The sequence below is a fragment of the Silene latifolia genome, chromosome 3, assembly GCF_048544455.1.
Source record: "Silene latifolia isolate original U9 population chromosome 3, ASM4854445v1, whole genome shotgun sequence".
Classification (NCBI taxonomy): Eukaryota; Viridiplantae; Streptophyta; class Magnoliopsida; order Caryophyllales; family Caryophyllaceae; genus Silene; species Silene latifolia.
The window spans coordinates 127,775,711-127,791,083 of NC_133528.1; the positions used below are offsets into that span (position 1 = coordinate 127,775,711).

The 15,373-nt window shown below is 36.9% G+C and overlaps 1 protein-coding gene across 1 annotated transcript; it reads right to left on the reverse strand.

Moving 5' to 3' along the window:
• Positions 1 to 9,134: 9,134 nt before the first annotated feature.
• On the reverse strand, positions 9,135 to 11,999 carry LOC141649658 (protein FAR1-RELATED SEQUENCE 5-like). The gene is made up of 4 exons (XM_074458343.1): positions 11,325 to 11,999; positions 10,742 to 11,234; positions 10,395 to 10,638; positions 9,135 to 9,285 (listed from the first exon to the last, which is right to left on the reverse strand). Exons 1-4 carry the CDS (start codon positions 11,997 to 11,999, stop codon positions 9,135 to 9,137), a joined length of 1,563 nt encoding a protein of 520 aa, XP_074314444.1.
• Between the last annotated feature and the right edge of the window lie 3,374 nt (positions 12,000 to 15,373).

Genomic DNA, 15,373 nt, shown 5'->3' on the forward strand with positions numbered 1-15,373 from the left:
TAATGGAAGTGTAAATGTGAGTGTAGGAGAAGTGTAAATGTGAATAAATAAAGGGTAAATCTGACTAAAGTGGAAGTGTAAATGTGAAGATACTGGAAGTGTAAATGTGAGGATAGAGTAAGTGTAAATGTGAACAAATAAAGGGTAAATCTGACTAAAGTGGAAGTGTAAATGTGAAGATAATGAAAGTGTAAATGTGAGTGTAGGAGAAGTGTAAATGTGAATAAATAAAGGGTAAATCTGACTAAAGTGGAAGTGTAAATGTGAAGATATTGGAAGTGTAAATGTGAGGATAGAGTAAGTGTAAATGTAAATGTGTAGACTGTTATAGGTTGACTGACATCTTGTGCATTTCTTATGTACTTTTTGTTCTGATTCGGATGGTATCGATGGAGAAGTACTGGAGGTGAACAACAACCGAGAAGTTACCCCTCTTGTTTTCGTCAAGTGTCGCCCAACCGGCTTCACAAGCTTATTGGTAAGCTTAACATTGCCCAACGAGCTTTGTATGAGAGGATTGGATTTGGGGTCTGCTTCATCTTAAACTCGAAGTTTCGCTTTTCACATGTTCTGAATTTCTTGAGGCTTTTAGCGATGGTTCTCATGTTTTCAGGGCGTCGGAGTTGAAGGAGTTTATGGTTACTAAGTACGATGTCTATGACTGTTTCATGTTACCTGTTGGTGAGAGAGAGATGGAAATAGTACCCTCTTTGGACACATGCCTGGTGCTAAAGATGAAAAATATGTGCGCATAAAACAAGTGTGGCGCAAAAAGTTCAAAGTGAAATCAAATTCCGATTCTATTCCTTTAGGAGACGTCTTCAATTATATTGAGTCAGAGCAATTCAAAGATGGAGGCGATGAATTCGCACTTTGTTTGTGCTTCTTAGCATTTCATCATTCCTTGCGCCGACATTGAACAACGGCATTGAAATCAAACTTTTGAAAGTGGTTGAAGATGTGAGTGCCATACGGAGTATGATTTGGTGCTCGTATGTATTGGAATGTCTAGCTAATCTTTGCCGTAGAGGCTCGCAATGTGCGATCACATCCGCTTGGTTGTATCCCTTTCCTTATGATTACTTATTTTCAGCGGTATGATTACCGTGGCAAGAGTTTGAGATGGCCTTCCACTTATTCAAAGATTGGGATCGAAAACTCTATCGAAGAGGTTAAAGGATGAGTTGGACGTGGGTCCACTGGGTCGCCTAACTTTGTCGAAGGTGATGTACCCGCGATGTCAAAACAAGACCCCTGATGAGAAGGACACGGTAATACGATGTTGGCTATATTTGGCGTGCCCAAGGCGCCATTGGCAAGCCCCACGCCTCTTCTGATTTCAACGTCGGGTACATCACCCGATAAGAAGTTTATTTAGATTGAACTCCCTCCCGGTGTTGAAGATGACGATGAGTTGAAAGCTAGGGCTGTAGATGTAAGATTTATGTTATGAATGTTTAATTAATCGCATATTTTTATTTAATATATATATATATATTGAGCAGGTATATTTTGTGTATCTAGAGTCTTAAATCTTTTTTGTTACCAATCGTAGGGTGTACACGAGCCGTACTTGAAGATTCAAAGGAACGTTGTGGCCTTCTATTCTGGTATACGGATGCGAAATTTGAAATGCTTAAGAAATTTACAACAGGTGCTACTTCTTCAATCGATCTTGTTCCTTCACAAGCGACGCAAGCTTTTTTTGAAGGAGCAAAGGTGAAGGAATATGTTGAAGAAGTTGGAAATTTAGCTTCCCAAATGAAAAAGTATAATGATAACGCTCCCTCATTGTCAGATGTTGGGAAGGTGGCCAAGAAAAAAACAAAGGCAAGCAAGAAAAAAAAGACGAAGGCTCCTAAGTTCGAGTTTACGCCTACCGTAGAGCCTGTATCACTTGCAGAAGATTCTGATTTACATGATAAAGCGGTGATGCGGCGATGTCGAGGTAATGGAGACCGCCGATTTCTACAACACCGCTGAACTTAACGAAGCCTGTCGACGAGAGGAAGAGGAATGCGGGCTAGATTTAACCGACGACTTGACTCAATACACTGATCGGCAGATTCTAGAGAAAATTTATAGCCCGGATGAAGTTGAAGAAGCGTACACAAAGTCCTCATTGAACGAGGAGCGGGGAAAGTTTGGGAGGGGAAGTGCGACACTAGTGGTGGCCCGAGAAAACGAAGATGTTGTCCGAAGTGTAAGTCGAAGCAACGAATAAGGGTGATGCGGATGTGGTAGGTCGATCAATGAAGATGGTTCATCTTGATTCAACTAAAATTTATTTCGATTCACTTGATATTGATAATGCTGCAAGGTTTGGCAGATGTGGGGGATGGTGGCGGTGAAGCGGCAGAGGGTCGCGTACTGAGATAGGTGAGGATGAGATTGTGCGGGGTATGGATATGGAGTGGCTCAAGAACAGGGGCACTGTTTTCGCGAAGGGGAGCCGTCTTTTTCAAAAGTAGCAAACAAGGTGGGTGCGGATGTGGTAGTCCGTCAATCGAAGATGGATCATCTTCATTTGAGTTGAAATTTATAGCGACGGTGATATCGATAACGCGCCCTGAAAAAGTTGTCGACAGGCGGTGACATTGAAGTGGCACGGGGTGGTGCTTGTGACCCGATCCGGGATGAGGCATGCGGGGCATGGACATGGAGCGTCCCAAGAGCGGGGGACTGCCGCGGGCCCGAACCACTCGTGGTTGGACTAGTGCCTGGTGAGGTTGTGGATGTTAGCGGTGCACCGGAGTGGAACGACCCGTTGACCGACGCGAGAAGTCGGTGGTACGAAAGCACAGGATGGTGAGCCTGGCGTTGTTTCGACCACGGTGCGTGAAGATGCATCGCAAGAAGGTTTAGAGATTGGTAGTGGCATGGTCAACGAGGAAGGTGAGGGCCCTACTGAACAACCTGGTTGCCCTGGTTCATTTCAGAATGATGACAAGCCCATGGATGTTGCGGAGGGTTGAGATAAGGTTATTATTGAAGCACCCTCCTCCGAGTTTAAGTTGCCGGAATTTCAGTGTACGTTTATATCTCTTTGCAGAGCTAGCCGAGGCGTTTAAGGGGGTTCCGGTGAGGATTTTGGAACGACCGATGTGGCAGCCCTTCTCAACCAGCCGTTCCGCCGATGGTCGGGAAATTTATGTCCCCGTAGTAATATGGATCACCACCCTTTCCTATTTCATTCACCCGAGCCCTTACAGTGCATGGAAGTGGTCCCCGAGAATCGACTTGCACCATGGATTGTGGGGAACCCATGCCCGAGCGGGGCTTTATTCTGTAGACTGCAATTTGAATAAGAATTTATTTAGGGGTGTTTTTAAGGAAAGGAAATACGTCCTGGACTACGTATTTAACAAATCAGAAGCTTGGTTGAAAGGGTGAGTCGATTAATTTCTATGTTAAACATATTAATACTTATATGTTGTCGTAACCATGTTTGCCTTATATAAATCAAATTTTTTTTGTAGGGAAGAATTGGCGTTTTTTGGACTTTTTCTTCGTGTCACGGGAAGACATGTTAACCCTTGAACCTGGACAGGAAGTTATGAATTTTGTAATCGATTGTTGGTGCCTACTAATCAATAAGATGATGTACGACCAAACCGCACGATTGCATCCTCTCGTTGTTTCTTCGGGCTTAGTCATCATCAGATTTTTGCCCTATCCTCACTCAATGCAATTTTTATAGTTCCAATTTAATTGATTAGTAAGTGTCTAAATTTAATAGCGCTGCCGTTTGTTTGAACAGAGCCCCGCAGCCTTTGGAAATTTGGAAAGCCAAGAAGAAAGGCATTGTTCTTGACAAAAAGGACGAAACTGGGTGGGTGGGATGCTTGGATTCAATCTGTTTGTCTCCATTTCAACTTGGATCTGATATGGTAAGTGTAAATGTGACCTATTGTGAAGTGTAAATGTCATCACACCGAAAGTGTATATGTGATTTTCACAGAAAGTGTAAATGCCTGGATGTGATTAAGAAGAAAGTGTAAATGTCATGGAACATGAAGTGTAAATGTGATACGTAGTGAAGTGTAAATGTTATGATGTATAGTGTAAATGTGATTATATAGAAAGTGTAAATATATTGACATAGCGAGTGTAAAGGTGACTAAATAGAAAGTGTAAATGTCAAGACACACATAAAGTGTAAATGTGAAAATATGTAAAGTGTAAATGTCATGATGTATGTATTGTGGAAATGTGAACATATAGAAAGTGTAAATGTGATGACATAGGGAGTGTAAAGGTGACTAAACAGGAAGTGTAAATGTGGTCGCATTTAAAGTGTAAATGTGAATATGGAAAGTGTAAATGTCAGCACTTTGGAAGTGTAAATGTGAGATATAGTGAAGTGTAAAAGCTATGAGACGGGTAGTGTAAAGGTGACTAAATACGAAGTGTAAATGTCATGACATATGTAGTGTAAATGTGAATATGGAAAGTGTAAATGTCAGCACTTTGGAAGTGTAAATGTGAGATATAGTGAAGTGTAAAAGCTATGAGACGGGTAGTGTAAAGGTGACTAAATACGAAGTGTAAATGTCATGACATATGTAGTGTAAATGTGAATATATGGAAAGAAGAAAGGCATTGTTCTTGACAAAAAGGACGAAATCTGGGCTGGGTGGGATGCTTGGATTCAATCCTGTTTGTCTCCATTTCAACTTGGATCTGATATGGTAAGTGTAAATGTGACCTATTGTGAAGTGTAAATGTCATCACACCGAAAGTGTATATGTGATTTTCACAGAAAGTGTAAATGCCTGGATGTGATTAAGAAGAAAGTGTAAATGTCATGGAACATGAAGTGTAAATGTGATACGTAGTGAAGTGTAAATGTTATGATGTATAGTGTAAATGTGATTATATAGAAAGTGTAAATATATTGACATAGCGAGTGTAAAGGTGACTAAATAGAAAGTGTAAATGTCAAGACACATAAAGTGTAAATGTGAAAATATGTAAAGTGTAAATGTCATGATGTATGTATTGTGGAAATGTGAACATATAGAAAGTGTAAATGTGATGACATAGGGAGTGTAAAGGTGACTAAACAGGAAGTGTAAATGTGGTCGCATTTAAAGTGTAAATGTGAATATGGAAAGTGTAAATGTCAGCACTTTGGAAGTGTAAATGTGAGATATAGTGAAGTGTAAAAGCTATGAGACGGGTAGTGTAAAGGTGACTAAATACGAAGTGTAAATGTCATGACATATGTAGTGTAAATGTGAATATGGAAAGTGTAAATGTCAGCACTTTGGAAGTGTAAATGTGAGATATAGTGAAGTGTAAAAGCTATGAGACGGGTAGTGTAAAGGTGACTAAATACGAAGTGTAAATGTCATGACATATGTAGTGTAAATGTGAATATGGAAAGTGTAAATGTCAGCACTTTGGAAGTGTAAATGTGAGATATAGTGAAGTGTAAAAGCTATGAGACGGGTAGTGTAAAGGTGACTAAATACGAAGTGTAAATGTCATGACATATGTAGTGTAAATGTGAATATATGGAAAGTGTAAATGTCATGACACAGGATTTGTAAATGTGACGAATTATTGAAAAAGTAAATCTGAATTTTTTTTCTGAGTGTATCTTTTATGTCTTTGTTGTCACACCCGCCAGGTCTTCATCCCGATCTTATCTGGCAATAATGATCATTACTTTGTGCATGCATAAACTTCGTTTCCGAGCAGATAGAGTATTTGGACAACCGTCGATACGACGATGATTTTGAGAAGCTTCCATATTTTGGAATTTCCCGCATTGCGGTAATAATTATAAATAGCATTCCGTAATTTGTTCTTGATGTTGATGTATTCTCGGAATTGTAAACACTGTTTTTCAATTGACGTTTTTTTAATTCCTTTTACGGTGTGATTTAATGGGTGCGTATCCGGAGTCTAAAGGGTTTGTCGAGGATCAAAGGTTCTTTGGGTTCAAATTTGTGAATGTCGAATTTAAATGGCAAGGCACGGGTTATTTCGCGTTTGATTGCGGGGTGTACATGATGATACACATCGCTTTTCAATGGGAAGCTATTTGACTGCGCCTTAGGTGAGATGGACGTTCTGAACCTCGTCCGGGCTGAAGTGGTGTCGATTCTTATCCTGAGTGACCATAACAAAGTGAGGGAGAGCGTTCGCTCAAGGATAACCCAATTCAGAGATAAGTATGGTCAAGGTCCGAACCCATTTGGAAAACCTGGTGTCCAATGTTGCATGAAGCGGAGTCCGGACGATGAGGAAGAGATTACGTACGATAAACGACCTCGTGTTGCGTCCCACCCCTAAACGCGTAGAAGGAAGCCCGTGGTCAATCCCCGTAGCCATACAGCGGGTGAAGCGACCCGCCGTTGTTCAAGCGTCGTCCGCGATCGTCGGGTAGCCAACCGTTGTCACCAGACGGAGCCGTCCCCGGGGCGGGGGATGGCAGGTTGCTCTATTGATCGTGGGGTGCTTTGCAGTACGCAAACTCTTGTTGTCTCGACCTTCTTACGGAACAATCAAAGTCTGGTCAGGGGTATTCGATCACGTCGAAAGCATGCGGTGGACTATTGCCTGTTAGACGACTACAACTTTGAAAATTCGTTAGTTCTGCTGTCTCTTATAAAGCGCCAATTCGTTACGATATTTAATTTGTAACTACTTCTCAATTTCTTACTATTATACGTGTGTTTTATTGCAGTGAATCAATCTCTTGGTACAAAGAGGCATGCGACGCTGCGCCGGTCCGACATCATGACCATGCTTCCCGAGGTTGTAATGTCGCTTTGTTGTCATTGAGTCGTGGGTCGTTTTTCTTTGAACCATTTGGAGTCCTGCCGAACACTTACTTCCTAGGATGGCCTTCTTTGGGATACGTCATATGGTACACCGTCCCCCCCCTCCTCCCGGCGCCGCACAAAGCCTCAAAGTTATACATTAGTTCTTTCTTTTATTATGAAGTCTCACTCACTCCCCTGAACAGGAATGTATCATGCAGCTTATGGATATACGTGAAGCAGGCTCACAGTCTAATGACATCACCGATCGGCCGTATCACATTTGGGATACCTTCATCCAGGATCGTGATAAAACTTTCAACTTTGAATGCCGAGTTTATCTTCGTACTGTCAACATTGGTGGTCACTTTGCATGCGTGTGTATAAATTTTGGACAACAAACTGTGGATCTCCTTGACTACCAACATCATGCCAATCGGGATCGATCCGAGATGTGCAATGTTACTCGCCAAGTGGCATCGGTGTTAGCGATTATTTGGACGTCGAACGGACGGGGGATATGAGATTACTAGCTTTGAGCATCGGCAAATCCCGTTCAGGCGCCAAACACCCCTTCCTAACATAACAGAATCGGGGTTTTCGTATGATGTATATCTTTGATGTACGAGGGTCTACCTTTTGAGCATCCGGACTTGGAGAGGAAGAGGAATCGACGGTACTTGGTAGTCGAGTTGGTGGCGACGCTTGTTCTAGCTGACATAAATGTCAACAGAGACATTTTTGAAGCAAAGTTGAATGGGTTTATCATTTGGAAAAGAAGATTTATGGGCCAAGTTACAAAAGAAGCGCAAAATTAAAAATTTGTGTTGTCGAAAAAGTGAACAATTTGTGGACATTTTTTTTTTAAAATGTATTTTGTTTGGCACTCTTGAACTTAGTAAATAATGTTTTGCAAGTGTAAGCTTTACAGTAATGAAGTGTAATTGTAAATTACACTAATGAAGCTTTACAGTAATGAAGTGTAATTGTTGGCATTTATAGTCATAGTTTATTCAAAGTGTAAATGTGACTAAATTGCAAGTGTAACTGTTATCACACTTGTAATTTAGTCACATTTACACTTTAAGTGTAAATGTTAACACACTTAAAGTGTAAATGTTAACACTGTCAGTGTCAACTTTAACATACTGAAAGTTTGAATATAAACACACTGAATTTAAATTGAATGCAGTGTAAATGTGGTGACATGGGAAGTGTAAATGTGGTGACAGCCCAAGTGTAAATGTGAACAAAAAAAGTGTAACTAACAACAAATAGGAAGTGTAAATTTGAATATAGGAGAAGTATAAATGTGAGGATATAGTATGTGTAAATGTGAAGTTCTTTGGAAGTGTAAATGTCTTGACATGGGAAGTGTAAATGTTAACACTGAGTAAATTGGAAGTGTAAATGTGAGGATATAGTATGTGTAAATGTTAACACTGAGTAAATTGGAAGTGTAAATGTGAGGATATAGTATGTGTAAATGTGAAGATATTCAAAGTGTAAATGTGAGGATATAGTATGTGCAAATGTGAAGTTCTTTGGAAGTGTAAATGTCTTGACATGGGAAGTGTAAATGTTAACACCGAGTAAATTGGAAGTGTAAATGTGAAGATATTCAAAGTGTAAATGTGAGGATATAGTATGTGTAAATGTGAAGTTCTTTGGAAGTGTAAATGTCTTTGACATGGGAAGTGTAAATGTTAACACCAGTTATTTGAAAATAAGTGTAACTGTTACTTGAAATAACATAAGTAATCCAAAATAAGTTCAAGTAACACAATGTTTGGCTATCTAATAAAACAGAGAGATTTTGGTCTTATGCCAGTGTAACTCTAATGTTGGTGTTACTAAAAGTTACACCAACTGCATTTCAAAGTTCGCCATGAGACCAATTCCTTATCGCTCGCTCCAGTTATAGCACATCAAAGTTTTAAGTTACACACTCAAAATATATAAAGCAACACTTGTCACGATCGACGTCTATTCTTCTCCCGACTCCAGCTCTTCCTCCTCCTCTCCTTCATCCTCTTCTGGTTCAGACGACCCTTCGCACAATGGTGTGTGTCTTTGAGAAGGGGTTAGGCGATTTCTCTTGTCGTGATTTGCCATTCTCTTGCAATTCTTACACTTACGTTTGGGTTTCCTAGCCAACACCATTGCTTTTGTTTTGTCGACAAAGCAATCTTTTTCCGGTCCCCTTGTTTTTCGAATTCTTTGGTGGCAATATCGTGACTACCTCACATGCCGTACAATTCATAAATTTCTCCATTTGTTGATTTTTATTCAACACTTCCTCTAATGGTGAGAGGGACTGTCTAAATGATCTAATTACAGTGGAAAAGCTGTCAACATCAGCTATTCCTTTGTCTCGAAGGAGTCCTCTGACTTCATGAACTTCGACCACATTATTGACATTGCAATTTGTTTTTCATCGATGACTTGCATGTTTTCTGTTCCTTCACCATTAGATGTGAAAATCCTTAATCGGAGATACTCTTTCATCCATCTATTCAGAACATAATCTTACGGTATAGTCTTTATCCCACTTCTTTGAAAAAATCCATATTATATGGCGGCATAGGATTAGGTTCTTTCAAACATCGTACAACCTGCACTTGCTCTACGTGTACCTTCGTCATCGAGATAAAGCTATCATGTAAGTGTGAACGTTAAAAACAGTGAGACTTATGTAAAGTGTAAATGTATTGAATTGTAAAGTGTAAATGTGAAGTCATTAGAAGTGTAAATGTAATGATCTAAAGTGTAAATGTCATGAATTGTAAAGTGTAAATGCTAAGTAATTAGAAGTGTAAATGTAATCTAATAGGAAGTGTAAATGTTAAGGTATTAGAAGTGTAAATGTAATGAACTAAAGTGTAAATGTCATGAATTGTAAAGTGTAAATGCTAAGTAATTGGAAGTGTAAATGTAATCTAATAGGAAGTGTAAATGTTAAGGTATCAGAAGTGTAAATGTTAAGTTATAGGGGATTTACATGTGTAAATGTCATATGATGTAAAGTGTAAATGTCATCAATTGTAAAGTGTAAATGTTAAGTTAATAGAAGTGTATATGCAAACTAATAGGAAGTGTAAATGTAAACTAATGGGAAGTGTAAATGTTAAGTTAATAGAAGTGTATATGCAAACTAATAGGAAGTGTAAATGTAAACTAATGGGAAGTGTAAATGTTAAGTTATTAGAAGTGTAAATGTTAAGTTATAGGAAGTGTAAATGTTAAGTTATAGGAATTTAAAAGAGGTAAAAACAGAAAGTGTAAATGTCATAGGAAGTGTAAACTACACATCTTTGTACACAACTTCAAAATTCTTCTTTTCGGTTGAATCTTTGACAATAGTTATCTCTATTTCGCCTCTCTCGGTGAAACCTCTGTTCTACATGTATCAATTGAGAAGAAGGCTTCTTGTTTGAATGTGTTGAAAGCTGAATATGTGTACACCTTTGCAGCATGAATCTCTAATGCCAGATGTGTTGACGCTTTGCGGGACGAGTGCTTATCCATGTTGTCAAGTGCTTTTGTGTATGTCTTTGTTGGTCCATAGCGCTCTCAAAACGCATCCAAAACTCAACCAATGTTCCTGACTTGTGTTCAAACCTCTTGAAAAAGCTATTTTCGCTCTCTGATCTTTGAGTTGTCCTCATAATTGACGCCATCCTCAAGTCTCTGCAATGCGCCATCACCCACTGTCCCCTTATAGCATATGTATCTGCAAACCAATCATTTACGCCAACACCATGATCTTGAACTATTTGCTCCCAGAGACCATCAAATTCTGCTGCCTCAAGCTCATCGTCCCATATAATGTCATCAATTTTCTGAGATGAAGTCATTATAGTCGCTTCTCGATACGCCAAACTTATTTGGCATTTTGTTCATTATATGCCACATACAGAAGCGATGGCGCGCTGTCTTGAAAACAAGAGGGACAGATTTGATAATACCTGGGTCCTGATCTGTAATTATGTACTCGGGTTCCTTACCTCCCATTGCTATTAAAAACCGGCTGAAAACCCAATTAAACGACTCATAATCTTCCCTTGCAATTAGAGCCCCACAGAACGTCACAGATCGTTTATGGTGGTCAACACCTGTGAATGGTGTGAATACCATAGAATACTTATTGGTGGAGTAAGTTGGGTCGAATGACACCGCATCACCAAAAATTTTGTAATTATCTCGGGCGTACCGTCTCGCCCATATGGCCCTACGTAGGTCGCCATCATCATCGTCAAGGTCATAGTCAAAGTAGAAACCTATTCTTGTTTCAGTCATTTCCTTGAAATGGTCAACAAACAACTGACCATCCCGTTCGTGAATGAAACATTTAACATCCCTATGGAAGTTCTTAAAATCATTTAAGCTTGCTCCAATGTTTTCGTATCCATTCACTTGTTCTTTGCAGATTCTGTATGTTTTTGTTGCTCCTATCTTCAGCTGCCAATTAATCATTAACAGATACGTCAGATAAAAATAACATGAATGGAATTATTTATTTAGTATAGAGACTGATTATGTATTACAAACCCTTGAGTTTGACACGATTATCATCTTGTGATAATCTGTTATGTTACGCGACAATTTCTGGAACTGTCTGTCCTGAAGTGAGATAAGCTCGTGATTGTGACCCTCGTGGAACCGGTCAATTACTAAAACACCATTCTTCATATATAGTCGTATCCTCGCTTTACACCCAACTCTAGTGACCCTGAATATCCTCTTTGAATTCTCCCCATCCAGTCCGCCATCCTGATCTTTTCTGGGCTTCTTGTGAGCGAAACCTTCTCGATTGCAGACAACGAGCTTTGACTTGATCTCACCGCCACGCCATTTTTTTGTTGTGTACCTACGTACATCAAACCCACAAGCAATGGCGTATATCTTATAAAAAGTCACTGCATCCTCAACACCCCCAAACTCCTGGCCGATGTACGGTGTAAACCTCTTCTCCACCTCCTTACACAGCTCTTGCCTGTCAGGTTGAACCCCATTCTGTTTTACCAAGTCTGTAAATGTGCACAGAGTGTAAGTGTAAATGTAAATGTTCTCAGATATGAAGTGTAAATTTTCTGTTGTAAAAGTGTAAATGTCATCAAAAGTGTAAATGTCAGAACTATAGTAAAAATAAACATCCAAAAGTGTAAGTGTAAATGTCAGTAGAAACAAAGTGAAAATGTCTTTTTTCGAAAGTGTAAATGTCATCAAAAGTGTAAATGTCAAAACTATAGTAAAAGTAAACATCCAAATGTGTAAGTGTAAATGTCAGTAGAAACAAAGTGTAAATGTGCTGTAATGTCATGTGTAAATGTCAGCAAAAGTGTAAATGTCAAAACTATAGTAAAAGTAAACATCCAAAAGTGTAAGTGTAAATGTCAGTAGAAACAAAGTGTAAATGTGCTGTAATGTCATGTGTAAATGTCAGCAAAAGTGTAAATGTCAGCAGAAATGCAGTGTAAATGTTATGCTTTAAAAGTGTAAATGTCAACAAAAGTGGAAATGTCAACATAAATATAACAATAAAAATGCAAATGTTATGAATTGTAAAGTGTAAATGCTAAGTAATTAGAAGTGTAATTGTTAAGTTATAGGGGATTCAAGTGAAAATGTATTATGATGTAAAGTGTGCGATTATGAAAGACGGGAAAAGTGTAAACGTGAGCAAGAATGCGGTGTAAATGTGAGACTTTAAAAGTGTAAATGTCAATAAAAGTGCAAATGTTGTCAGAATGCTAACTCACATAAAAAATATACCAATTAAAATGCAAAGTTGACTATAACAATAAAAAAGTGTAAATTTAAAAGTACAAGGAAAGTGTAAACGTGAGCAATAATGCAGTGTAAATGTGAGGCTTTAAAAGTGTAAATGTCAATAAAAGTGTAAATGTTGTCAGAATGCTAACTCACATAAAAAATATAACAATTAAAATGCAAAGTTGACTATAACAATAAAAAAGTGTAAATTTAAAAGTACAGGAAAAGTGTAAACGTGAGCAATAATGCAGTGTAAATGTGAGGCTTTAAAAGTGTAAATGTCAATAAAAGTGTAAATGTTGTCAGAATGCTAACTCACATAAAAAATATAACAATAAAAATGCAAAGTTGACTATAACAATAAAAAAGTGTAAATTTAAAAGTACAGGAAAAGTGTAAACGTGAGCAATAATGCAGTGTAAATGTGACACTTTAAAAGTGTAAATGTCAATAAAAGTGTAAATGTTGTCAGAATGCTAACTCACATAAAAAATATAACAATAAAAAGTGTAAATGTAAAACTACAACTAAAATGTTCATGTAAATGTTGTCAGGATGCGTTCATGCAAATTTAAACCCAGCAGGAAGATTTAACTCTAACAATGTTCATTTCAAACCCAGTAACAAATAATCAAAACAAGAATGAACAAATTCAATGACATGCAAATATGCAAAACTGTAATGTTTACCTTCATCCTTCCTATTCAACTGAAAAATATGAAAATGTGACTGAAAACAATTAATAAAATGAAGAAATACCATTGATGCCATCTATTATTTGCATGTTTACGCTGATTTGGAGGATTTAGAGAGAACTTTATCTTCGTTTGGAGATGAAAGAACCCAGTTTTAGAGAGAAGAAAGAAAGAAAAAAGATGAAATTAAGTGTGTTGAGGAAGGAAGAATGTGGGAAGTGGAAACATAGTACAAAGGATATATGTTTTTGTCATTTGAAATAATCATTGGTAAGAACAATTCGCAGGAATTGTTGTCCTCTCTCATAGCCATGCTTTTCCCTTTTTTTTTTTTGGCCTACATTTTGTAAATAATCTCCACCATAGATGTTGTCCATCTAAGGGTCCTTATAAGGACTTAAGGACTTAAGTGAGGTAAGGGACTCATTAGATCTTACCTCTATATATATATATATATATATATATATATATATATATAGATATATATATATATATATATATATATATATATATATATATAGAGAGAGAGAGAGAGAGGAGTTCTAATGAGTCCTCCTCTCAAATTGAGTCCATAAGTCCCTCTAAGGGCCTTTGGATGGACTCAATGAATGGTTGAGATGCATTTGATTAAGGGCTATTAAAAAGAAAAGGAAAAAAATGTGGATGGTTGGATTGAGATGGGTGGTTGAGATTGAAAATTACCAAAAAAAATTACCACTAATAAAATTTCTATACACTAATTAATTTTTCTTTCTCTCTCTAGCCCCTAATTAATCGAGTTTTGAGTTTGATTTGAAGTGTAAATGTAATGTTGTATGAGTTTTACAAGTGTAAATGTGATGTTTTACGAGTGTAAATGTAACATTTTAAGAGTGTAAATTTGATTTTTGTGACGGAAATTTTGAATTTATATAATTTTAACATTTTACAAGTGTAAATGTGATGTTTTTACGAGTGTAAATGTAACATTTTAAGAGTGTAAATTTGATTTTTGTGACGGAAATTTTGAATTTATATAATTTTAACATTTTACAAGTGTAAATTTGATGTTTTACGAGTGTAAATGTAACATTTTAAGAGTGTAAATTTGATTTTTTGTGACGGAAATTTTGAATTTATATAATTTTAACATTTTACAAGTGTAAATTTGATGTTTTACGAGTGTAAATGTAACATTTTAAGAGTGTAAATTTGATTTTTTGTGACGGAAATTTTGAATTTATATAATTTTAACATTTTACAAGTGTAAATGTGATGTTTTTACGAGTGTAAATGTAACATTTTAAGAGTGTAAATTTGATTTTTTGTGACGGAAATTTTGAATTTATATAATTTTAACATTTTACAAGTGTAAATTTGATGTTTTACGAGTGTAAATGTAACATTTCAAGAGTGTAAATTTGATTTTTTGTGACGGAAATTTTGAATTTATATAATTTTAACATTTTACAAGTGTAAATGTGATGTTTTACGAGTATAAATGTAACATTTTAAGAGTGTAAATTTGATTTTTTGTGACGGAAATTTTGAATTTATATAATTTTAACATTTTACAAGTGTAAATTTGATGTTTTACGAGTGTAAATGTAACATTTTAAGAGTGTAAATTTGATTTTTTTGTGACGGAAATTTTGAATTTTTATAATTTTAACATTTTACAAGTGTAAATTTGATGTTTTACGAGTGTAAATGTAACATTTAAGAGTGTAAATTTGATTTTTTGTGACGGAAATTTAGAATTTATATAACTTTAACATTTTACGAGTGTAAACTTGATGTTTTAGGAGTGTAAATGTAATATTTTAAGAGTGTAAATTTAATTTTTGGTGACGGAAATTTTGAATTTTTATAATTTTAACATTTAACGAGTGTAAATGTGATGTTTTACAAGTGTAAATGTAGTATTTTAAGTGTAAATTTGAAGGTCTGCGAGTGTAAATCTGAAGGTTTAAGAGTGTAACTTTGGTCTTTTGAGTGTAACTTTGGTCCTTTACAAGTGTAACTTTGGTCTTTTGCGAGTAAAATTTTAGTCCGACTACCAACAAACACCACCAACGTCGTCTTCCACCACCAACTCATATCCACAAAAACTATGAATGCAAATTTATATAATTTTAACGAGTGTAAATG

Coding starts and splice junctions, on each gene's coding strand:
- LOC141649658 (XM_074458343.1), bottom strand. CDS start 11,999: ATGACATTTACACTTTCGAAAAAAGACATTTTCACTTTGTTTCTACTG. Junction 11,235..11,324: donor TAATCGTGTCAAACTCAAGG/GTTTGTAATACA, acceptor ATTAATTGGCAG/CTGAAGATAGGAGCAACAAA. Junction 10,639..10,741: donor AATTACAGATCAGGACCCAG/GTATTATCAAAT, acceptor CGTATCGAGAAG/CGACTATAATGACTTCATCT.